The sequence below is a fragment of the Perca fluviatilis genome, chromosome 15 (genome assembly GCF_010015445.1).
Source record: "Perca fluviatilis chromosome 15, GENO_Pfluv_1.0, whole genome shotgun sequence".
Classification (NCBI taxonomy): Eukaryota; Metazoa; Chordata; class Actinopteri; order Perciformes; family Percidae; genus Perca; species Perca fluviatilis.
Window position 1 is genome coordinate 25,572,355 of NC_053126.1, and position 26,185 is coordinate 25,598,539.

A 26,185-nucleotide genomic window follows, 5' to 3' on the forward strand; every position below is an offset into this window, starting at 1 on the left:
ACCCTACAGTACACTGCACCTCTTGTTATTTTGAAAGTCAATATTGAGACTGAGGTGTGCTTTTGTACCGCTGCCCTTGTGAGATCGTAATTTGTGGATATTTCTGACAATTCTTTGTTTTGGGAAACTTTAGATGGCTAGATACATTTTTTTTTTTTCTTTTCACTGACAAATGTAGGTCTTCAGAATAGGTTTAACCCGTTGTGTTGTCATCCCGTCGACCATGAACTTGTTGTCCTTCTGGGTCAAAATTGAAAATGAACTTTTTTTTTGTTGTTTTTTCAACGTTTTTGTCGCTTTTTTTCTATGCTTTTGACGCTTTTTAAAAGTTTTTGTCACTTCTTTCAACATTTCTTTTAATTCATGGTCAATAAACCTAATTTACATGACATTATACTTAATTTTTGAGTTAAAACAAAAGCAGAAATTATGAATTATTCCGACTAATAGTTAAGATCAGAGGATGTTGAGTGGATCACAGACTGGTACATGTCAAAGTTTAGTCAGGATACTGTTTTGAAACCATTTAAACTATTATTTTTGGGCAATTTGGTTAAAAGAAACCCATATTTCTGATTAAAAAAAACAAACAGAAAATGGGTCAAATTTGACCTGAGGACAACACAAGGGTTAAGATTAGACTTGGAATCAAGTTAAGGATAGGCTAAGGTGAGTTTGAGGAGTCTGATAGAGTCGATGGCCAAAGATGTGAAATTAACACGCAAGTTGTAAAAAATAAAATAAATAAAAATCTAAATGTTCCTTTTTTATGGTTTATGGTACAGTTTCAAAACTAATCAACATGTCTAATCCGACAGCCTGTTTTATCTTAAAGAAAACACACTGCATGACATCGGCAGTGTGTCAAGCTTTTCCATACATGTTTTTCAGCTGTGTGTGTGTGTGTGTGTGTGTGTGTGTGTGTGTGTGTGTGTGTGTGTGTGTGTGTGTGTGTGTGTGTGTGTGTGTGTGTGTGTGTGTGTGTGTGTGTGTGTGTGTGTGTGTGTGTGTGTGTGTGTGGATACTGATCTGTGTGTCTTATGATGACATATGTGTGTATCTGTGTGCACATGTCATTTCCTGCCGGTTAGGTACATGCATCTCCCCTGCAGTGCACTCTCACACACTCCTCTTCCTCTCTCTCTTTTACCCAGGCCACTTGAGTTTCCAGGACTGCTTTGTGACTTCAGGGGTGTGGAACGTAGCCGAGCTGGTCCGCGTTTCGCAGAGTGAGTCACAGCTATAATTTCCCCTGTCAATCTCTGTGTAGACACACTCTTCCTGTCACTCCTTGTACACTTCATATAGTCACTTTCTTATAATATATACCGTAGTATGTAATCATAAGGCTGGTGTTTATTCTATAATGTTCTAATTGACCCTAATAACATAATAAGTATTGTCTGTGTCCAAAGCCTGATATATCTTATTCCTCTGTGCTGTAGAGTTCTATTGTTGTCCAAAACCATTTACAAATCCATCAATGAGCCACACTGGATGTCACTGTAGTTCATTTTGTCTCAATCCCACATCCTGCTGCTGGAAATATTCAGTAGAACACCAAATATGTTTTAATCCGCAGCTGAAAATAGTTCCCAACAAATGTACTGCTTATTCCTGTTTGAGGAACGTTTGCTAAAAACTGCAGTGGCCAGGACACTAATTATTATTTTGTTTATTTTTTTTAAATGGAACATATATACATTTTTGACCAGTTTTTAATGATAGACATCTTGGGGCCTGGAGCTGAGTGCCACAGACAGGCTGGGGAAATCGGAACGTGTTGAGAAATGTCAGGCGATCCACTAGGGGTGTGCGATATGAACGCACATGTGCTACCAAAACAAAGAGCAGAGAAGCTCAGATTATATTTGATATTAAATATTAGTTTGCTGCTGCATTAATGTTTTCAATGTTGAATACAGAACCTTTAAAGCAGTGGTTCTCAAATCTTTTGCTTAATGTACCCCCATTAAAAAATGTAAAAATAAAAACTGCGCAAAACTTTTTGGGTAGGAAAAAAAAGCCTATGTAAAGGGGTACATTACAGCGCTGCACCATCCGTCGACCAAAATGGCGACGGGCAGAACATCACTGCGATGGTGCCAGCTTGGCTAAAATGAATGAATAATAGAACACCAGCCTCATCCTTTGAGAAAATGAATTCATACTTATGTAGAGCTTGTTCTTCCATTCATTTTACTAATCTGTGCAGTAAGTTTGTTATCATCACTGCCTACTTGCCCTTGTTTTCTGATGTTGAATGAATGTTGTTGTTTTGTTAAATACGAATGTGTGCAATATAGTGTCTTGTAAGCAGCGGTGGGAGGGGCTTTCGCAATGTTGTTATTTTCATTGTGATATAATGACAATAAAGGCTCCTTATCTTATTATGCAGTTGCACATTTTCTGATATTCTTCTGCTGTGTGTGTGTGTGTGTGTGTGTGTGTGTGTGTGTGTGTGTGTGTGTGTGTGTGTGTGTGTGTGTGTGTGTGTGTGTGTGTGTGTGTGTGTGTGTGTGTGTGTGTGTTCCTTAGCCCCGGTTGCTACAGCGACCGGCCCCAACTTCTCCCTGGCTGACCTGGACAGCCCCGGCTACTATAACATCAACCAGGTGACCCTGGGACGGCGCTCCATCACCTCCACCCCCTCCACCAGGTACGTACATGCACACAGTGGTGAAATGTTACGAAGTACAAATTTGAGGTACTTGTACTTTACTTTACTTGAGTCTTTGCTTTTCATGCCACTTTCTACTCCACTACATTTCAGAGAGAAATATTGTACTTGTTACTCCACTACATTCATCTGGCAGCTTTAGTTAGTAGATACTTTACAAATTAAGACAAAACACATGTAGTTTATAAAATATGTTTAAAAAAAAAAACTACCCACCAATATACAAGCCTACAAGTACATCTGAAATGATTAGCCGATTAAATAGTTCTTCCACCACTGCATGCTCACATACAAACATACATCCAAAACAAATAAAATGTACTTTTTTTTTTTTTTTTTTTTTTTTTTTTTTGTACTAATATTCTCCATTTAATCCTATGACCTCTTAACACTGCTGAGTTCTTTATGCTCAGCTTGTTTTGCTTTTTGATTGTGGTCCTTCTCTCCCCTTATTTCCTCCTCCACTGCTAATCCTTCTCATTCCCTCTCCTTTTCCCCACCGATCCGTCCGTCACTCTGTCTGTCTTCTGTGTCCTTTGTCTCCGTTATTTCCCCGGCTCCCTCTGTTGTCGTCCCTCTCTCGCTCGTCTTACGCTGCAGGACTGAAATGGAGCTTTATGCAAGTCTCCCACGGAGGTAGTTACACTCATTACAGAATATCTCCCTTGATACTAATGTAACACAGACCCCTGCATCACACTCGCACAAAAGCCACACACACGCACGCTGTCACACAGATATGCACATGAGCGCACACATATTTAAAACCTTTTGGATTAGCAGGGAAACGCTGTACGTTCACAACCTTCCTTCATTTTTTTTATTGGTCACAGATGTATGAGTCTATAAGAATCTGCAAACGCACACACAAATGAGTTCCCAGCATCACCATGCATATTTTCTGTGCTCCAGCTTCTAGTGTGAGGCCGCTTTGGGCCAGTATGGATTCAGCATGTTGCATAAATTCTGGCCTTATGTTTGTCTCGCTGTCTCCAGTTGTGTTGCTCTGTCCCCTTTGGCTAAAGCATAATATGAAAACAAAACATTGAAGGGACACCTAACTCGTGAATTCATGCAGACACATGCCTGACTACAGGGGAAATAGGCACCCATTTATTGTCCTCAAATGTCCCACAAATGATATGCGTGCAATCATTAGAGCCCCATTAGTAGTGCCTGATGGTTTCAGTTGGAAACCAGGCTGACATACAAGTTTTAAGAAAAATGGAAATAAACAATGCGATTAATCTCAACATAAAAGTCCCCCGCCTCACCGTCTGCAATAAATGAAACAACCCCCCCCCCCTCCCCCTCCTGTCTTCTTTTTCTCCCAGCTCCAACAAGCGCAAGTCCATTGACGACAGTGAGATGGAGAGCCCGGTGGACGATGTCTTCTACTCGGGCCGTTCCCCGGCGGCAGGCAGCAGCTCCCAGTCCAGCGGTTGGCCTAACGATGTGGATGCAGGTAGTCCCGCCACAACCTCGCCATCACATTCTGCACGCATTCCACACACCTTTCCTGGAGCTGGGCTCAGGTCCACATCAACTCAGACACAATCAAAACATTTTTGCAGAACAGGCTTACACTACCTTTACACTGAGTTTTGAATCTCCTAAAGACGTATTTATTTCTCTCTGACATTAAAGGAATAGTTTGAAATTTCAACATGACATCATGACTTTGCGTAAACATACACGCCCACTTTCTTAAGCCAAGTGGCGTGTTATTTGCACACATTTTGAGCTATGTGTACCGCTTGTATACAGCCAGCGGGTATTATTATTACCATTATTATTATTATTATTATTATCGCATATCTCCCTTTTTAAAAGCCAACTGGCGTGTTATCAGCATGCGCATTTTGGCCATTATACGAGGGGTTTGGGTTTAGGAATAGAAGAAGCGGTTGGGTTTAGGAAAAGAAGAAAGCGACTGTTGGGTTTAGGAAACGTGACACGTGGGTTGGCTTTAGGAAAAGAAGAACCGGTTGGGTTTAGGAAAAGAAGAAAGCGACTGTTGACTTTAGGAAACATGACACGAGGGACACGATCCCCGGTCTCTTGGGTGAAAGTCCTGAGTTTGACCCATCCACCACCCTCAAGCAACCTCCCTACGCGGATTTTCGCCCTTTCATACCACTCGCTACGGCGTAAATTCACACACAATCGCAAGGTAATGTAAGTCAATGGTGGCGTTGATAAACACGCTAAAAAGCGAGTATGCGTCTTAATGACACGGCAAAAATGGCATACGAATTGACGTGTCATACATACGCCACTTCATGAGATCAGTCTGGGAATTTTGGGAAATATCCTTATTTGCTTTCTTGTTGGGTGTTTGATGAGAAGATTGGAACCATTCTCATGTCTGTGCAGTGAATATGAAGCTACAGCCAGCAGCCGGTTAGCTTAGCTTAGCATAAAGACAGGAAATGGGGGCAAACAGCTAGCCTGGCTCTGTCAAAAGGTAACAAAATCTGCCACCGTAAAGCTCAATAATTAACATGTTATATCTTGTTTGTTTAATCCGTACAAAGGGGTTAAGCGGTATGTTGGGGTTTCGGCCGCCAGGTGCAGTAACTTCCTGGAGTCTTTGTCTTTTGTACAGATTGAACAAACAAGATATAACATGTCAATTATTATATATACATTTTGTTACTTTTGCACAGAGCCAAGCTAGCATGTTTCCCCCTGTTTCCAGCCTTGATGCCTGATGTTAGCTCCATATTTACTGTACAGACATTAGAGTGGTACCAATCTTCTCATCTAACTCTCTGCAATAAAGCAAATAGGTGTATTTTCCAAAATCTTGAACTATTCCTGTTAAAGTTCAGAAAAAAACATTCTTACCTATTAATTATTATCATCGCTTGTAGTAACAAGCTGATTAAGAAAATCTGTTTTCAGGGTTTTAAATACAACTATTTTCACACTAACTGATGTGGACCAGAAGTCACAGCTTCTCCTTCTACCTCCTCCACGTCCCTTTGCCTCTGTACTCTGTGCTGACCCTTCTCTCCACCACTTGACTCCCTCATTATCCCACATACTCTTTCTCACTCCCCCCTCCTCCATTCACAACTTCTACTCACAACATTGTACCCCCACCCCCAGCGAGCAGAGTTTGTAGGTAGAAGGACCGTCATTATGCCACGGCTAGGTTATAGCATCCTTTCTCACATGCAGCAGGAACTTAAAGGGCCAGTTTACCCAAAACTATATTTTCATCCTAGTGAACATGAAGATAGGTTTGGTTTTTATTTGCAGAGAAGAAACCTTTTAAACTTCTACCACCACCCCAGTACAATGGAAGTGAATGACATATAATTTGTAGTAAAACATGATATTTGAAAAACTCTCTATCGAGAAACAATGTCCCACTTGTTTCTAGAGAGAGTCTCAATGTCCCAGTTTCTGATAATAATTTTCAGTGGGGACTATTTTCAAACTAAAAAGAACAAACAAACAAAAAAACTGTGCTAGTAAAGTCTGTGCTAGTGAGGTCTGCGGGTTATCCCGAGTGGCCTGGACATTGCTTCTCAAATGACAGGTTGCTGTCTAGTTTTTTCCTATATAAGTTTTTTACACAAGCACCACAACTCTGCTGTGACGGGGTGGAGACATATGTCTCATGGACGGATATTTCAGAAAATCTCTGTAAATAACTGAAACTATCTGCAAAATATGTTAAGTTTTGTTTTGGCTGAACTGGCCCTTTAATCAGACCCCAAACTGAGTGCATTTATCTTTTTTCATTTCATCCTAGAGTTGTCAATGAGAAGAGTGGCAGAGATGGGTGTATATTGCTCAGTTAGTTCTTAGGGCGTCTGCGCTAACATTCATTGAGATTAACTCCGTGTGTGTGTGTGTGTGTGTGTGTGTGTGTGTGTGTGTGTGTGTGTGTGTGTGTGTGTGTGTGTGATGTCTGAGACTGTCAAAGCCACATACTGTAGATATAACACAGATAACTCTCAAAAGCTAAATAGACTTCTCTTTGAACAATTGTCTATCCCTTTTGTGGTTTTAATTTTGTTCATTAGATTTAAGCTATATTCCTGAGTGATGGCATTTAAAAAAAAACTACGACAGTTTACTATAGTGAGATCTTTTGATGTTCATCACATATCATATGTAACAGACATTTTCTTGCCATTTTCAAGAGTTAGTTGGAAGGTTGATACCACTCTGTATGGTAACTATAAAAGCTCCAGTAGCTCTTAGCTTAGGTTAGCAAAGACTGGAAACAGTGGGATACAACTAACCTACATGTTGTTTTTACGCTCCAGTTTTTGTACAGATAAAACAAAGAGGATGTAACATGCTAGCCATGCTTGCTGTTTTCCCATTTCCAGTCTTAAGTTAAGCCGAGTTGTTGTTTTTACACTGTGGTTTTTTTACGGATAAAACAGGATGTAACATGTTTAATAGTTAGCTTTAGACGTACTGATAGGCAGAGTTTGTTACCTTCAGACAGGGCCAGGCTAGCTGTTTCCCCGGTTTTCAATCTTTGCGCTAAGCTAACGTTAAGCTAACCAACTGTAGCTTTAAATTTACAATGTTTTCAATCTTTGCGCTAAGCTAACGTTAAGCTAACCAACTGTAGCTTCATATTTACCCTGTTTTCAATCTTTGCGCTAAGCTAACGTAAATCTTTTTATCTACTTTTTGGCAAGAAAGCGAGTAACTTATCTCCCAAAAATGTCAAATAGTTCCTTTCGCATTATTCCACTTTTGTGAGTATAGTGAGTATTCCGGACTATTTCAGCAGAGCAGCACCTGTGTAACCACCCATTTACTTCTTAAATCACTCACCACTCACTCACCCTTTGGCTTACAGCATTTTTAACCATCACAATGGCTACCATGTCAAATGTATTTACAATAGACTTCATGTATATCTCTTGGGTTTAGTATTTGATTCTGTTAAAACGCTATGTTTTCATGTATTCTCCAATTTGTAACGTCACTCCCACTCACATGCTGCCATTTTAATACCCCAGGCAGTAATGATGTATTTTATGGACACTTGCTGCACTCTGTAACATACAAAAATCCCCTGTTGCCCATTATTTAACCACCCTTCTCTCTCTCTCTCTCTCTTTCTCTCTCTCTCTCATTCTTTCCATCTCTGTCTCTTTCTTTTTCTCTCCTCCCCTCTTCCATTGTTAACTCTTCCCTTCTCCCCTGTTTGGCCTTTCAGTGCAACACCATTTGGCCAGTGTGCAGGAGAGGAAGATTAAGCATGAGAGCGATGGAGTGCAGTTTCCTTACCATGGTTAGAACAAACATTAAACATTATACTGTGTACATTTATACATGCTCTACTCCAGCTCACACCGCCATTCAATTGTATACATCTCTTTTTGTCTGTTATTTTCCAAGTCTGTTTGCACTTCCTGTGAGCTGGTCTGCATCTTCCATTTGTCCTTTCTCTCTCCTTCTCTTCTCTTGTGTCTTGTTCTCTGGGTATGGTGCCGCTGGGTGGGATTGTTTCTGCCAGATGTCTGCTGTTTACCGTTGTGGGTTTTACCAAAGCCTTTTGGTAGCCCAGTAGCTCCATAACATCCACTGCCTGTCTGCCTTAAAGATGTTGTTGTAAATCTGTGAAAAAAAAATCAGATATCTAGGAGGATGAAGACAGCCCTGGTGCATTAAACAAAACAAAAAACACATCTCTGAATCACTTTTATCATGACATACACTGTCTGACAAACAATCCACTGTATTTTCCAATGTGTAATTATGGGCATTATCATATCCGAAAACCACATTGTTGTGACACACCACGTGCATACAAACAGTTTTCAAGGGCGGTGTGAATTTGTCAGCAACATGCAGCTAAGTGCTATGGGTGTGTTGTAATTTTGTTGTCGAGCCCTGAGAGAGAAAGCGATAAAAGACAGAGGAGGAGGGCGGTGTGTTTGTGTGTGTGTCTGTGTGAATGAGGGTTTGTTAGCCGCTTCATGCAGCCCGTTGTTTAGACAGAGCTCTTGAGTGGTGTCCCACCTGCCGTAGTCCTGACTCAACCGTCTCTGAAAGACGCCACAGGAAAACCAACATACGACCCAAACAAACACGACTAAAGGCACTCAGGTCTGTCATCAATGCACACGGCACCTTCTGCCTCTGAGAGATGCTTACTCACTAACACGCACATTTACAAATGGGATGCAGACACAAACACACACACAAAAACTAAATTTCAGCTCTTTCTCTGATTTACATTCACACACAAGTAAACACACACACACTCCCCAATCTGGAGAGAAGCAGCGTTCCGGTCCAGATGGCGCCTCCATGTGTCTACAGCGAAGGGAGCTACTGGGTTACAGCAGACATCTGTTCTGGTGATGGTGTTGGGAGTGAGAGATGAAGAGAGGAGGGGCGGAGGACAGGAGGAGGGAGGAAGAGGAGGGAAGGGCAGGGCCTCCGCCTCTGCCTACTCTGGAGGTGATCCTCTACCTGAATGAAAAGCTCCGAGGCATAGCAGGTGATCATGTAATTCATCATTAAGTCTGCTGTCTTCCGCTCCGCTCTGCTCCGTTCTCTCCTTCTGCCTGCTTGCTCCTGCTGCTCAGGGGTGGGAAACCCCACTATCAACTCCTCAGTATAAAGGGGTGGTCTGATGTTGACAGAGAATTCCAGCTTAATATGTGGTATTATGGGCTTAAAACTGTGATGTGTGTGGTTGTGGTGTTGCTAAGGTGTACTTGCTCTGCTTGAACCACATTACCCCAGTGTTTATGGGTGCTAATGATGTGTGAGGTAGTCGGCGTATTGCTTTTGCTTACCTGAATGACGAGTGTGTGAGCCATTTTTTCTCTCTCTCTTTGGTGTGTGGGTGTGTTGGTGCACATGCTAGTGGACCAGTTCTCTGACAGTTAGGGGTGCTTGTGGGGTCGCCAGCTTGTTAGCGCAGCAAGACTAGAGGGTCATGGGAGCAATTGGCTGCCAGTCTGCTTGTGCAATGTGCCAGGAGCAGGACATAGAAATAATGTCGAACAAACGTGTGTGTGTGTGTGTGTGTGTGTGTGTGTGTGTGTGTGTGTGTGTGTGTGTGTGTGCGCTCAAACACAGATTAAGGGAGAGATCAGAGTAACTTCTGTTGGCTTTATCAGACAGAGCTTTCATTGGGCGTCTGGGCCTCATTTGCTGCTCCTCGCTGAGAAAGCCACATAGTACCAGATATTTCAGCGAGATACAGACTAATTAGGGAAAATCACAGAGACTAAAAACAATATGTATAATTTAAGGCTGTTTATGCATAATAAGCTGGTTATAATTGAACTTGTGCCGTGGTGGCACGCAGTCATCCCTATACATACCACAGAGGAACTGGAGCCAAACACAGGCTTCATCGCAGCAATGCTTTGAATCCACAACATGTTGGGCTTCAGTTTGTCTGCTTTTTACAGTGTGAGCAAGCAATCCAAATGCAACCTGACTCTCTCAGCACCTCATGTAAAATTGTACAGCGGCCATAAATATTTAAACAGCAACTGGAAGTTCATTAGATCGCTAACTTGCTGACTGTTACTGTGTGCTTTTCTTGACTATTTCTATGTAATGCTGCTTTATACTCCTACTCCACTACATGTCATATATCTATATATGACAGCTTATTTACTTTACATATTAAAGTAAAGTCAAAAATTATACGGATTTATAAGAGCCACATCAAAATGCTACTCGCATGTTAACGCATCAACAATTATAACGCAATAATATGACATGCATAATGTAATACTGGGAAAGTGGCCATTTTTGAAGAATGAGTACTTTTACTTCTAATAATATTGTACTTTCACTTAAGTAAAATGTTGATTGCAGGACTTTGACTTGTATTTTTACAATGTGATATTACTGCTTAAATTTAGAGACTGCACTTTGCACTCGTGCAGGCGCCATTACTTCACTATCTCTTTACATAGCAAAAATGTGTCTGCTGCTATATTAATGTTCTGAATATCGAGGGTAGCCCCTTTAACTTAACTGATTACATGAACCTGAAATAAAGTGAGTATTTTGTTTTTTTTGCAGAAACAAGCTGACATAAGTTGTGACATGTTAGCAAACATTTGCCTATTTTGCATATCCAGCAGATGTGGAGCCTAAATTAGCATTAGTTTGGAGTCGTTTCAGGCTACCTGTTGAATATGAATCCAATATTTACTCTCCTTGTAGGTCTGTTTTTGGTATCTACTGTACAAACTCGAAGAGGGGGCCCTTTTAGCTGCTAAATGCTCCACTATGTTCACCAGCTAGCTGCTAACTTGCTAACTGGCTGCAGTTTGGTGCTGGGCAGGTAGTGTACAGTGCATTTTTAAAAGTTTAGAGGAAACGACGCTGATGAGAGCTGTGAGAGTGAATCAAAGCAGTAAAGTCCTACATCTCTGTAGAGCTGAGTGGAACTGCAGAGTCAGGGGATAATTGGGGCAGTGGTGGCCTAGAGGTTAGAGAAGAGAGCTTGTGACTGGGAGGTTGTGGGTTCAATCCCCAGACCAACAGGATAAAATCTGCGTGGGGAAAGTGAAAGAGCAGCGCTTGTCGCATTAATACCACTGAGGTGCCCTTGAGCAAGGCCCTTAACCCCAACCGCTCCAGTGGAGCTGCTCAGTGGCCAGCAGATCAGACTGTGGTTGTGCTGGGCAGCTTCCAGGTGTGAATGTGTGCAACTGTGTGAATGTGATCAGGGCGTTCCTGCAAAAGAGAGGCTGCCTCTCAGTGAACCTTCCCTGAATAAATAAAGGTTAAATAAAAAAAATAAAAAAATCCTGTTTGGGATTGTCACTACCAGGGAGCCCGTTCATATACAAGTAGTCATGTGATCCATTATTATTCTAAAAATATTGATCACAGCCGCTTTAAGGATCTGAGTAGGTCTTTCACTAGTAGCTCGTCAAAGGTTTGCATTGCAGCCGGTGCGCTCTCTGTGCCCTTAATTAGATTGGTTGTAATAAATTAAACCATGCAATTAATTAATTATAAAATTACCATGCAACATTCCAAACACACCATCAGAAGTAAAATACCAGTGCCAGATGGATGACAAGCCTACGCTTCTAATGTTCTGCTGACTGTAGCAAATGGTTTATACTTTTATCTTCTTTAAAGTTTTTAGGCACAGTTTATTGTTTTGGAGTGTTCTTTTACTCCATGTTTTGCTCTTTTGACTCTGCCATATATCTTGTTATCTTCCTCATTAAATACACATGGGATTAGAGCCAAACGTATAATGTTTGCAACAAGAAAAGTATTATAAAATTGGTTGAAAAGCATCTTGTGCCCTTCTGTCTTCACACTGGCTTTTTTTTTGTTTTTCCTCATGAATCTCACCCTGCTTATTGTATCCGCTTCTCCCACATGATGGCGCATAGCTTGAACATAAGTGCCGGCGCCCACTTTCTTTCTTTTATACACATTGGTGCCCACACAAGCACAGCTGCGCCCATGCTGCCTATGAGCATTGTGGGTAAATAGTGATAAAAGATTTCCCAGTGTAGCATTAAAGAAAAAGCTTTTCAGAAATCTGCTCTGTTAGAGTTTATATGCCTAGCTCATAAAATCTATTTCCACGTCTCTTTGGGCCATGTTGAAATTACCCACGTCTTTATTTGAGTGCGTTTGTTTTATATGTGTGAATATTGTGTCGTTTAGTCGTTTATGGGGCTTTTGCTCGCCTAGGTTGTTTATCACTGTATTCTTTCAACCGAATCTGATCTGGAGCAAACAAAACATGAGTCCAGTAGAGAAAGTAATGAGGTCTGTGTGTCCACGCTGATGCACTTTTCTATACTTTTACTTCCTCATTATTCGCTGTTTTATGGATTTATTTATTTTTTTTCTCCCCGAGTTTTATTTCAGCGTATATTCAGCATTGCGGTTCCCGGCAGAGGTCATATACACCATTTGGCGCTGGTCCTCTAACCTTGCAAGTCTAAATTGTGCCTTTGGATTACCATACATCAAAATAAATTCCCTCAGTGCCCACCACACAAGGCCTTGATCACAGAAGAGAGCTTCTTTTATCTGTAGCTCTCACACTTTTGGCCATGTTTCTGGTCCGCTGGTGAGCCTGACCTATACTTAGTGTGCCCGTTTTTACCAAACTGAGGGATATTTCATGCAGCCCTTTAGCCTCAGCCTACATTTATAGACAGAGGGGGACACTTTAATATGTTCGTCTATGTGTGTTGTCCGTTGCCGTCACCGCTCCACTCCTGCCCAACTCCTTCCATCTTTCTAACGCTCTCCCATCCAGCGTTCACTGGCAGTCTGCCCGGTGCTCGCCACCCAGCCTGAACATCTTGGGGTGTGTGTGTGTGTGTGTGTGTGTGTGGTGTATATACAAGCACTTATTTATGAAATACTGTACGTCTTAAGGCAGTAACATAAAATACCTGACCGTCAGATATTGCAGAAAGGCACTACATCAGAGGAGCCATTGATGTATGTTTTTTGGCATGCTCGTCTGCAGCTATATGAAGCCGCGTAGCTCACGCTGGCTTTGGCTTGGAAATCACAGTCTGCCCCAGATATGAGGCCATCCAGGATCCCGTTCGTTCTATGAGGCATCCTGACAAGTGCAGTGAGTAGGTTGGTTGGAGTGTTTGTCGACTGTGGTCCTCTGGGATCATTGGGGTTTGGGTTTAGTCCGATAGTTTGCATCTCCAAGAGGAGACATCTTTGAATGGATTTCAAGGATATGGACTTTGCTGTGTTTGTACATACGCACTCCAGTGGTGACCATAAGTGGGCCGCCATTGCATTTCCCAGCTCTCCTCTCTCTTGACACTGCGCCTCTAGCCTCCCGACCTCCCCACCCCTCCCTCCCTCTTTTCTCCCGTCACCTCCCTCCCTTCGCTCTGAATCCCTGCTGCTTCAAAAATATGGCCTCTCCTCCGGACCCTGCCCTCAACCCCCACTCCCCCACCCCACTCCTTCAATCTGCCGGACATGGTACAGCCCGCTGACTGTACACAAACATAGAGTATTGGACAGACAGATTGTGAGAACCCATCTGTATGTTAAGCCAATCAACAAATCAATGAATGAATCAGCCGATCAATCCATTGATTTCAATCATAATCATTAGATTCTTGCAATCAAATAAGAAAGTGATAAGCTTTATTTATTTATTTTGAGTAGAGTCGAAGTAAGAAAAGCAGCCATGTTTGATTAAAACCTCGTCTCTGTTCTGCCATTTTGTTGATCCCCTTTTTGCCAGGACTCTCATCGCCTGGTTCTCTTAAGAAGCCGGGGAAATTCGATTTCAGCGCCCTCTCCTCCCAGACGAGGTCCCCCCGCATGGCGTTCACCCACCACCCACTGCCAATGCTGGCGGGAGTGAGACCAGGTGAGACCAACCCAGCTCCAGATCCTCCCCGATCGCCCCCAACCCTTCCTCTCTCTCCCCACCCCCCCCCCCCCTCACCATCTCTTCTTCAGGGCCCCAACCCCTTCCCCCTGCCACAGAGGTGGGAACATTGTCTCTTGAAGATGAGAGGGGCTGGAAATGAAATGCTGGCAGGTAGCTCTGTAGGCCTGTGCTCCCCTCTGCCTCCCCCTGCCTATTCTGACTTAGTAGGGTGCGGGTCAAGCTGGTGACGGAGCTTCTGGGGAGTCTGGGTGTGGTGTGTGACTTTTCTGGGTCTGTCTGTCTGGTGGATGGTTGGTGGTTGTAGCTCTTCAGTTATCTATAAAGATCATTGTCTTCTTCTTAGAGTGGAAGAACAGGACCACAGGGTTGCTGCTGTGTATTCTGTCACATCTCTGACTGCATGAAGGTTTGGCTGATTTGTAAGGCTTTTGTGCTCTTATTTTGGCATTTGTTTCTTAATGACCTATATAACACTTGAATCAAGTTTCATTTACTCATTGACTCCTGGCTTGTCTCGTCATGTTTTCTGACATTTGTTTTTACAAAATTTCTGAAACTTATAAAAGTTTGCAGAAAATTAAGTTTTAAAAAGTGAATATCTAAAAGACTAAATAAATAAATAAATATACTTATATAATAGACATTTAAGTGTCCCAAATGCAACAAAACACTAAAATTTTTACAATTACAGATAAAATATCAGTAAGTAACAACTGAACAGTTTAAAACTTTAATGCTTTACGCCTACAATTAAAGGGGAACCAGTTTTACACATGTAGTTTGTACAGACTGTGAAAACAGCTTTCTAATGTCTTTTGTGGCTCTGAAGAGGGTTTTCCAAAGTAAATGGAATAACCCTGATGATGTCGTACTGATGTCATCAGTGTTATATCTGCTCTAAAAAAAATATTTTGAGAATGGTGGGCATTTAGGGGGCAGGTGGGGGGGTATTAATAAAAGCTTGATTCATAACTTGAGACTAGGGCTGCACGATGTGAGGAAAATATCTAAATGCGATTATTTTTGACTGATATTGCGATTGCGATATGATGCACGATATTGGAATGATCATTTTGGTGATGACAATACTTAATTAAGAATGGGTTGACACATATTTTGCCTTTAACAAATATTGCGCCCCTGTGCGATTTGAATATTGCACTAGTCCATATTGTGATTTCGATGAAATTGCGATTAATTGTGCAGCCTTACTTGAGACTAAAAGTCAACCTACTGTATCCCCGCTTCTCCTGCTTTGGTTTTGACTAGTTCTTTAGTCGTGAATCCCCCATCTTTATGGAATTGCAATACCACATCACTGGGGTCATAAATCTTGGCATGGGTTTTTTATGATGCTGGATTACCAACCAGACAAAGTGGGAAGCTACCTGGGACCCCAGATCTCCAGATGCACTCTCTGTGTGGCAATTGGTTTGTGGTTTTTTCATTGATTGCAATTTTGCTCGGGAATATGTACCACTAAAGCACAATATCGACTGACGTGATCTGAGCCTTAAAGTGGGTCTTGAGGCCCCATCTTTAACAGGTTCCCTCTGTCATCATCAATCTTGTTTTAAGGTGATACTGATACTATGCTTACATTGTGGATATTCCTAAATTCATGTGTTGGTTCTACTGTACACGTTGCACAGAGAGTTGGAGAAGCGAGGCCCTCGGCAAATTATTTTTACCCGAGGGCCCCCAGGCTGATCTGGCCGCGGGTCTTTCCATTTCACTGTTCCCTATCTTCTTTCCCATCTTTTTTGCTTCTTCTTTCGGACATGCTTTTCTTGACACTTTTGGAACAAATTGATCTCAGTGTGGGCGAGCACATGTTTGTATTCATACTGGCAAGGGCAGAAAATAAGGCTCTGAGTGTAAACCAGCTGATCTCCACCAGGCTGAAACAAGCAGCTCTTGATAACATCAGATATCAAACAGAGCCAGGGGCTCCGATAATAAATCATCACTCTCTCGTCATGGCACAGATCGTAAAAAAGAGAGTTCCTCTTCTCTTTTGAAAGGGCCCGTCTGTGAATTCACCCAGCGAAGGAGCTCACTGGAGATAATTACCCATGTGCTTTAGTACTGTAGCTAGGCTACATCAAAGGCTTTTTAAGCCAGCAAGCAGATGTGAAGCAATGAGGTTGACCGCCGTGTCATCAAACTTTCCTCCGTGGTTGTTGACAGACCCTATGCCTCTTGAGATACAAGACAGCAAATGTAATCACCAAACACACTCCTATACATGTTCACGCTGACATGCACACAAAGTACACAATATCCCATCCTTGTTGTGGCCAGCAGTTGTGATTTATACAATTGTGATTTGTTTCTTTTTACACAAACTCTTACAGTGCACAAGCTGGAACTGTTCCTGCACTGGCGTAAAAGTGCCTACCACATCATCAGTGTTGTTGTTTTTCTGTGTGGAAGATGTGATCCAAGAGGATTTAGGGGTTGGTGAAGTCTGGTTGAGGAGTGTGCTAGGGCTAGCCACTCGCAGTGTAGGTTGTGCGAAGAGTTGGTTTTGTTAGTATTTGTCCCTCTAGCTACATTCAGCTGTCCTCCCTCTAGAGCAGTGATTTCCAACCAGGGGTACTCATCCCTCAGGGGTTCTTCTGCAGTTGCCAGGGAGTGGAGTAGCTTAACTTAGCTTGGGAAAAAAAGGATGAGAAGCAGGGTACACAAGACGATCACAGGGTGGACACAGAGATGGACAACCACTCATGTTCACATCAGCACCTACACTTACAATATAAAAAACCAGACGCATGGAGAAAGCACACGCAGGCACAGGGAGAACATGCAAACTTCAGAAAGGCTGACAGTGAGGTGACAGTGCTCTCTACTGTGCCACACAGAAATCACAATTTGATTAAAAAAAATAAAAATATGTGTGTGTGTGTGTGTGTATATATATATGTGTGTGTGTGTGTGTGTGTGTGTGTGTGTGTGTGTGTGTGTGTGTGTGTGTGTTTATATATATATATATATATATATATATATGTGTGTATATATATATGTGTATATATGTATATGTTATATATATATGTGTGTGTGTGTGTGTGTGTGTGTGTGTGTGTGTGTGTGTGTGTGTGTGTGTGTGTGTGTGTGTGTGTGTGTGTGTGTGTAAAAAAAATAATAATTTTTTTTTACAACTATATATATATATATAGTTGTAAAAAAAAATATATCAAATATTATCGCCCTATATGTAATCAGTTGTGTTGAATACCATCCAGTTTAAAATCAATTCAAATGAACACATTTGGAATATGGTGGGTGGTGTCGATGAAGGGGTACTGGAGTTCATCCGACGGGGCAGTGGGGTTGGGAACCAGTGCTCTAAAGGGAGAGGAGACTAGGTAGGGGGTGCAGGGATTCCCTCTGATTTCTCCCCACACACACACACACACACACACACACATACACACCATCATCACATCCCCAACCCGCCCCCATACCCCCAGAGTGTTTGGCCTCCACCCAGTCTCTAATGGGATTAGTAGGGGGCTAATAGAGGCAGGGAGACAGCTTCACTGGGGAACAGGCAGCCTGGCATGGGAGCAAGGTGTTGCTGGGCTCCGAGGCTTAGGCTCCTGTCTAGGGGGTAATGCAGCAGGGTTGGAACTCTCATGAAGTACACTCACACACACAATGTATAAGATGTAAGAACCACAATGAGTGTTGGCAGCCCAACATGGGCAGCTGGGGGGCCTAGATTGGATGGGGTGGGTGTCAAGACTGGCACAGCGAAGAGGAGAACAGGCTTCTAATACAAATCAAGGAGATTTAGTAATGGATATAGGTCTGGTAGAGAGGGCTTTGTTTGGTCATAGGGTAGATATGAAGCTCCAAAGCATATTAACAGAAAAGCATCAACTTAGACATACAGTGTGAACGTACAGATTAGTTCTGTCATAGAAACAAAATGTGTCAGATGAAAAACGGCTTTGCCGTCTGGATGCCAAATTGCATCAACGCCAGCAAATCACACCCTCAAAACAGCACACAGGCATGCAAGCATTAAGACCGGCTAATTTAAGACAGTGCTCAATGATCTCTTTGTGCTTTTTGTATTTGCAAGCTCTTTGGATCTGATTTCAAAATACAGCGCTTGCATCAATTGAATTTGTGCACGTTCAGGTGTGTGCAGTGTCTGCCTGTGTACAAGTCTGAATGGTGTTGACTTGTTATGTAGTCTGTGAGTGTGCACATATGAATGCAGTGTGTGTGTGTGTGTGTGTGTGTGTGTGTTAAATCTCCTCCATAAAGCTGTTTAGATTTATTGGAGTGATTATAAAACATTACGAGCAATGCCCATAATAGCTATTAACTTGAAATCAGCTTTTCTTGGAAAAGCAACATTCCTTTCATATACGACATTTAAAACCAGATTTATACTTTACGGTTTCCAGTTGTGATGTGATTTTGTTGCTATCATCAGTCACTCAACACATCTCTCCCATCTGTAAGAATGTGTAGGAATTCAATGGCTAATGTCTTCGTCTTGCTCTCTGCATCTTCCTCTACTTGTGTTCCTCTAATAGAAATGTATCTGTTGGCAGGGAGTCCCCGTGCTTCAGCCTCGGCCTTGCACTTCCCGTCTCCCTCCATCATTCAGCAGTCTAGCCCATACTTCACCCACCCAACCATCCGCTACCACCACCACCCTGGACAGGACCCCCTGAAGGAATTTGTGCAGTTTGTCTGTGCTGATGGCTCGGGGCAGGCCGGCGGACAGGTAAGGCATTCTGCCAGAGAAGAGAAACCCTATTACTTTAAAAATATGCCATTTATACAGAAACTGCAGGTGTGCCGCACCTAGCTTGCTTTAGTATTGCAGACCCCTGAAAGTACAAAAATGAGTGTAAAATAAGTAAATTAGTGGAAATAATTAGTGTATGGAAGCAAAAAATGGTCACAATAATAATTATAATTTCCATAAGAAACTGTTTACCTGATTAGGAAATTTTACAAGGTGTCAACATTTAAATACCACTAAATTGATAGCATTGCAATAGTTTACTTTGAAAACCATCTGTCTGACTTAATGTGGTTTGATTTTCCCTCGTTAAAACTTTCAGTAGGTGACATTTCAAATTTTTTCTGGTTTACACATTTAGAGAATTCCGGTGTCCAACGCTCATATGAAGTTTTTTTTTCTTAAATCATGAGACTGATCTGACTGGACGTAACCTGATAGGACAGCTAAGTCTGATCGATTCTTTCAAGCTGGATTGATGGAATTTTGGTGTGTGAATGTAACAAACCTCATATAAAGCAACCTGCTTTTTTGACATTGCTTGAATTTTTAGATCCAAATTTGACTGAACTGAATTTAAGCAACTTCAATAGTTTTTTTAAAATATTGGATGCTTACATTTTCTGAATTTGAAACCCTAAGCAAAAACTTGAAATCAGATTTTGAAATTGTACAACTTGAAAGTACCGTCTGAAAATTTCATCGAGGGGATTTTAAACCACAAACTGTCAGACAGATGGATTGCAAAGTAAAATATTTCAATGCTATATATATATATACTTAAATTTCAAAATTGGGTATTCAGTTGCTTATAAAATTGAAATTATTATAGCCTGTTTTTGCTTCCGTATGTGTGCCTATTTTAGAAAAGTCAGCAGCAACGTGTTTGCATTGCTTTACAATGCAATATTACTATAATTACATGATTGTCATTACTTTAAGTGCTCACAGTGCATGCCAAAAGCTTATTACATGGTGTCATGTATACATACAATATACACAGAAATACACCCCACAAGTGCACACATAGACATTTGTTTATTTAATTGGTCTACAAATTTTTGTATTGTCTTGTCGTTGTCATTTTGCCGTTTGCTGTTTCAGACCCCAACGTTTCCCCTCCTCCTTTTTTTTTTATTAACTTTTTTGCTCCACCCAACCCCTTAGAAGTTACAACCATCAGCACGAGAGTGAATCAGTCACGGCACACTTCAGTCAAACATACCCGTCCTGTGTTGTGTCATTGTGTTTCTGTTTTCATCTCTAGTCTTTTAAGATTTTAGTTGGAGTTTGGTTGTTTGGTGCTGGTATCGTTGGTGGTGTTGTGCTTGTCTAGACGAGTATTCTCCCATGGTTTTGATTTCTTGCCATCTTCTGGACAAACCCAGTCAATAATGTGCTCACTTCCCTCCTCCACCCACCACGGACCACCCCTGTGGAACCTCTCACCTCAAGCTCCAGCTCCCACTCCTATCAAACCCAGTGGTGTTATTATTTTTCACACCTCCATAAAAGATGCCGTCCACATACATCATTCCTTTGGTTGTTGTTTTCCACCACATCCTCTCCCTCCTTCCACCATCGCCCCCCCCCCCCTCCGTCATGGATATTTTTTCGGACCTGGCCTCCCGAGCTGCGTCCTTTTTTCATTCCGTGTCTGCGGATTGTCGCATGTCGCCCTCTTGACCCTATTTGTGTTGTCTGCAGCCAAACGGGAGCGGCCAGAGCAAAATGCCAGGCTCCTTCTTGCTGCCTCCACCTCCCCCAGTGGCCCGCCCAGTGCCCCTCCCTATGCCCGACTCTAAACCCAACAGCACGCCCCCTGACGGCGGACTCTCCTCGTCCGCATCTCCGTGTAAGTGACCCCGCAGAGACCGCTCTCAAAACCAAACGAACAACAACAAAAATCTGAAAATCCCAACCCTCTCCAGTGAAAAGACCCCTGCCATTGTTCTTCCTCCAACTTCGTGCCATCATTGTTCCTGTGTATACAACATCTCACCTCCCTTAACCCTTGGAAGACTGTGGAAGCCAGCACAGGAGCTCTGTGGAGCTCAGAGTAGATCAATGCCACCAGAGGTCTGGTTAGAAATACATATTTCATAATGGACTCCCGTGGTAATCATCAGGGTTCTGTATTAGGCCCCATCAGTTTGAGCGGCTCTTCATATTGAGCCCATTCGGCATTGTCTGGTGTGGAAGTTGCATCACCAACCCAGTTCTTCTAAATCCTCCTTTCTTCCCCTGATGGACTCATTAGCAAACCTTGTATTTAAAAAAAAAAGAAAAAAAAAAAAAACTTGAAAAGATTTTTATTATTAATTATTCTTACTTGTACTTGTGAAGAGCACAAATTTAGGGCAGTGAATTTATATGGACTCCAAAACATTCCACTAGAAATTGGGACATTGGTGGTTCAAAAAAGTAGTCATACTTGTTTTTGGTTGAGCTGATTTTAGCTTCTAGCTTTTTTTCGGGTGATTGTTAAGCAGTGTGTTTTTAAGGTGAAGGTGTGTCAGTCCAACTGAGGGGATTTGTCTTCCTCACATGTTATAGGAGGGGCACTGGATGGAGCACTTTTATTTTTGTTTTGTTTTTAGCTTTCCTTCAAATTTAGTGTTTGCGTTTTTTTCCCCCCCAGTCAGCGTCTCTAAGTCTTTTGTCTTATGTATGTTATTCCAATTCTTAGAAACACATGGCTGTATACTGTATATGTCCAAGCACATAAATCTCCAAGTTATCTTTCTCTCTGTCTTTTTCCTTCTTGTCCTTCCTCGTTTCCTCCACACAAACACAAGTCTGCACACTGCATCCTGAATCCCTTAGTGAGATTCAAATGCTGGAGTCCGTAGGGTAGCTCAAACTGCCCTAAATTTGTCAGAGGCTTTGATGCCAGTGGGTTTTAAGTGTCCCAGACTGATCCTCAATGTCAGAATTCTGGTGTGCTCAATCACTTCCAACGAGTTTATCAACAGGATTTAATCACTCAGGGAGATCTAAGTTTGCAGACTAGGTTTTGGCAGACTTCTCTGTGGAGTTTTGATGACCTCAAAGAAATATAGCACTACTTTCTGTGGTACTAAATTGATTTATCTGATTTCTTTTTTTTGTTATTTAATTGAAGTGATCCAGTAGGTTTACTCTATGCTTTCACATGTCTGACATTTTTCTTCAAGAAAAACTATGATAAATATGAAGCTACAACCAGTAGCTGGTTAGCTTTGCTTAGCATAAAGACTGGAAGTAAGGTGGAAACAGCTAGCCTGGCTCTGTTCAAGGTAACAAAACCCCCCTACCAGCACCTCAGAAGCTCACTAATTAACACATTATATGTTGTTTGTTTAATTCGTACAAAAAACCTAAATGTGTGAAAATGACACATTGTCTTGTTTTCACACTTTTTGTACAGATTAAACAAACACGATATAAGGTATTAATTAGTGAGCTTTAGAGGTGCTGGGAGGCAGCTTTTGTTACCCTCTCACTAGGGATGTCAATGATTAATCGATTATCGGTAATACCGTTAATTTAACCAATTAAAAATATACTGACCGATGCAGAAGACGAGGGACGTGTGGCGAGCCGTCGTGTAATGTTGTGTAGATTTGCTGTAGTTGCCACAAGGTGGAGCCTCTCTCTTTTTAATGAGATTGAGTTACAGATGTGTTTGGTGACTGCCTGAAAACAAACTGTAAAACAAACGCACCTCCCTGCCCTCCGAGGAAGCCGAAAGTCGCAGCGTGCCTCACGACTGTTAAGGAACTTGAAAATTCCATGTAGTTGTTGTTTGGAGTTGGCTTTGCGGTTTAGCTGTCTGAGGCTAATGCTAAACGCTCAACTAGCATCTTGAACCGAAGCAGCTGCTCTGTTAATGCAGGCTGAGAAATCAGACAGCAATGTCAGACAGCAGGATTCTAATTACACATGCTTCCAACTAAATAAACACAAAAGTGTTTAACTGTATTAGCAGCACTCACCTGCTCTTTATATACATTTAAACGGTGGCAGGAAATGAACAGATAAAGTCGGAGCGACAGTATTGTTTGTCCTCGGGACATCCATCCAGCTAAGCTCCTGTTTTCCGTAGCTTGGCTAACGTTAGCTACAGTCAACGACACATCACTCCATAATGTAGATCGGGTCTGCAGGTCATTTTAAATAAAAGTCTGCTACATTAATTCGATAATGTTACAGGTTATACACTGTTGAAGGTTGCAGGCTTCAATTATAAATGACTTGTAACTTTTCTTAAAAATGAACCGGTTAGTTAGCAGTTAATGGTTGTCGGGCTACCGAAAGCAAAATTAACCGAAACTGACATCCCTACTTCTGACAGAGCCAGGCTCCTGTTTCCCCCTGTTTTGGTCTTTGTGCTAAGCTAACAGGCTGCTACCATACAGACATCAATCTTCACATTTACCTTTAGGTACGAAAGTGAATACGCCTATTTCCCAGAATGTAATTGATTGCTTTAAGCTGCCAGCTGTCTTTGTGTATGCACTGATATGTTGGTTTGTTTCTCTTCTGTTTCTCTAGCATACTCCACGCCAGGCGCCACAGCTTCCAACAGGTTTGTCGGCATCGGATCACGGGACAACAACTTTCTGAACATCCCGCAGCAGACGCAGGTAGGAGTCTGGGATACACTGGCTAGTTTTTGTCTCCATGTGTAGAAGTGAGGAGGTAACTCGTCGGTTTTGACTGCGATTACTGGTCTAACTCAGGAAACGTATTAACTGTGTGGATGTTTGCCAGAATACTTCTTATTCCCTCCCTCCCTGAAACCTGCTGCTGGGTTTCCTCCACCTCTCCTCTCACACCATCCCACAGTGCACCATCAATGTGTGCATTTGTACATCTGTATTTTACTGTACGTGTGGTTTACCATATGTGCTCAACTGTTTATTTGGCACATATGGAGCCTACCCTTCAGGCAAGCAGGCCTTCTCCCTCGCTGCCTTTTTCACTCCCTCTCCTTGCTACCTCTCCTTTCCCTCTTCTTCTCTTCTCTACTTCTCTTTCTCTTTTCAGCTGTGTCCTACTCTGCTCTTCTCCCTCCCTCCCTCATATTTATTTTCTCTCTCTGCCTTCTACTTTCTCCCTCTTCCACCTTCTTTGTTCCTTCCCTTTCGCCGCTCTGCGCCTCACTCATATGTCTCGCTCATATGCCTCCTCCATTACCAACCAGTACTTTTCTCATTAGTGTCCAACCACACCCACCTGGAGCCAGCTCCGCTCTGAACACATGGAAACCATCTGAAACTCTTGTTTCTCTGCTCTCCGTTCTCTTACTTTTCCTCCCTTTCCATTTCCCCCAGTCCTGATCCTTTCTGCCCCTCCGCCGTTATTCCCCTTCCGCTCTTTCTCACTCCGATCTTTATCTTCTTCTGCTCTGCCACTTTTCACTGTCACTTTTTCTCTCCATTCTTCATCACGCTGCCTTCTTTGTTAGTCATGTGCTTCCAGTCCGGAATGGACTTAACAACTTAGATGTAGATGTAGTTGATGGACACCCGACATCCATATGTGATTGCTGAACATCTCGTTCCACATTCATGAGCATGGCCGTGGGCAACATGCTGCCATGCTCCACTCTTCTGCTTTCAGGCTTTCGAACAGAATTCTGAACCTGGCTGCAGGGATTTGCTCCCATTTAGCCACAATAGCACATAGTGAGGTCGTGGAATTGATTTTAGATAAAAAGGCAGGGCTCCAGACTAACTTTTTGCCTTGGTTGCACTGGTGCGCCTAACTTTTTTTATTTAGGTGCACCAGCACAAAATTTAGCACCCAAATTTTTCCTCACATCGCCGTTAACGCTGAATGGCGATACAAGATATATAGCTCTGTATTTTTTTACAAAGTGGGCTAAATGTTCAGTTTTAAGTCAAAGCCACTTTTCACAAGTTCTTTTATTAAAACCGATTGTGATTAAAATAAAACGCAAAGACAGTGTTTCCTTTACCAGTTTAAAAATATACAGCTGCAACACATGTAAATGAAAGCTCAGTTGGTAAATGGAGGTTTGACTCCGACCTGCGGCCCTTTCCTACATGTCATCCCCCTTTCATGTCTTCAGCTTTCCTATCAAAATAAAGGCCGAAATCTTTAAAAAAATAAAAATAAAAAAAGAACAACAACCAAAAGACAGGGGGAGCGCAATGGACTGAAACATGCTACTCAGAGAGTGACGGCAGACTCATCAGCGGCGTTACACACGTCTTGTGTAGGCTATGAAATGTCTGTATCGTCACTGCGCTGCATTTTTATGAACTATGATCCAGCAGGCTCCGTCTTACACGCTATTACTCAACGAACTGAAGTTAGTTGCATTTAATAACTTCTAATGTGTTTTTCGCGGTGGCGGCCGCAATAACCGAGAGTTACCAACGGAAGCACTGGTACCAATACGTTTCCCTCTCATACTTAACAATACAGCTGTGTTAATAACAATTAAAACTGTAGACAAATGTAAGTAGTTTGGACTGCCGGCGCTGCGTCTCTCCATGTTGCAGGGGAGCCGTGTGAATGGGGGCGGGGCGGGGCTGCGCGGAGAAGAGATCCAAACACAGGCACGGCTTTACAGAAGGAATGAGTCATGTAACGCAACATTCAACATATCGATAGAAACGACATCGCTTCGTTCGTGGAGAGGCAGCGGATGCGAGGACGTTAGGTGCACCGGTGCAACCTAGGAAAAATCTTAGTCGCACCCTTAAAAATTTTGGCCGCATTTGCGACCAAATCGGTCGCACTCTAGAGCCCTGTAAGGCCCCACTTGCTGTCGACTTCCACGGCAGCATTGTCATGGTAAAACAGGACAAGGTCTTCCCCAAACTGTTGCCACAAAGTTTGAAGCACACTATTGTCTAAAACCGTGGTTCCCAAAGTGGGGTCTTTGAGGGAGTTCCAGGGGGTCCACAGGAAATAGGGGAATCATTATTTTAACTATAATTCTATGACTCAGTGACAGAATGTATGACTATTTTGGTCATCGGTTTCATGCACTTCCTGTAATAAAATATCTAAATGCAAAAACCCCATTGAATGGGGGCCCCTGGGACAAAATCTTGTCAAATGTGGGTCCGTGGTGTAATTTGTGTCAGTTTAGGGGTCCTTGACATAAAGAAATTTGGAAACCACTGGTCTAAAATATCATTGAATGCGGCAGCATTAGGCATTGGAGCTAAGAGGCCGAGACCAAACGATGAAAAATAGCCCTAGACCAAACGTCATGAAAAGTATCTACATAGTTTTTGGCCACGTAGTCTGTCTTCATATGCTCATTGTTCAGTACGGAGTGTCTGAAGTATGGTTTTACTTTTCAAGACCAAACCAAAACACACAGCATTAATAG

At 42.3% G+C, this 26,185-nt stretch overlaps 1 protein-coding gene across 21 annotated transcripts in view; it reads left to right on the top strand.

Annotated features, from left to right (window-relative positions):
* Window positions 1-26,185, top strand: part of nfixb (nuclear factor I/Xb) — a 165,634-nt gene that overhangs the window by 132,617 nt on the left and 6,832 nt on the right. For 6 of the 21 annotated variants that reach the window (XM_039823912.1, XM_039823913.1, XM_039823916.1 and 3 more), the window contains 9 exons: window positions 1,155-1,229; window positions 2,539-2,659; window positions 3,281-3,316; window positions 4,015-4,145; window positions 7,881-7,955; window positions 13,908-14,036; window positions 18,614-18,807; window positions 20,536-20,683; window positions 23,365-23,456. In XM_039823912.1, coding sequence (XP_039679846.1) covers window positions 1,155-1,229; window positions 2,539-2,659; window positions 3,281-3,316; window positions 4,015-4,145; window positions 7,881-7,955; window positions 13,908-14,036; window positions 18,614-18,807; window positions 20,536-20,683; window positions 23,365-23,456 — 1,001 coding nt within the window. Of the gene's footprint in view, window positions 1-1,154; window positions 1,230-2,538; window positions 2,660-3,280; window positions 3,317-4,014; window positions 4,146-7,880; window positions 7,956-8,180; window positions 8,353-13,907; window positions 14,037-18,613; window positions 18,808-20,535; window positions 20,684-23,364; window positions 23,457-26,185 lie in introns of those variants that run through there. The other 15 variants (XM_039823915.1, XM_039823911.1, XM_039823928.1 and 12 more) reach the window with 13 other exon arrangements.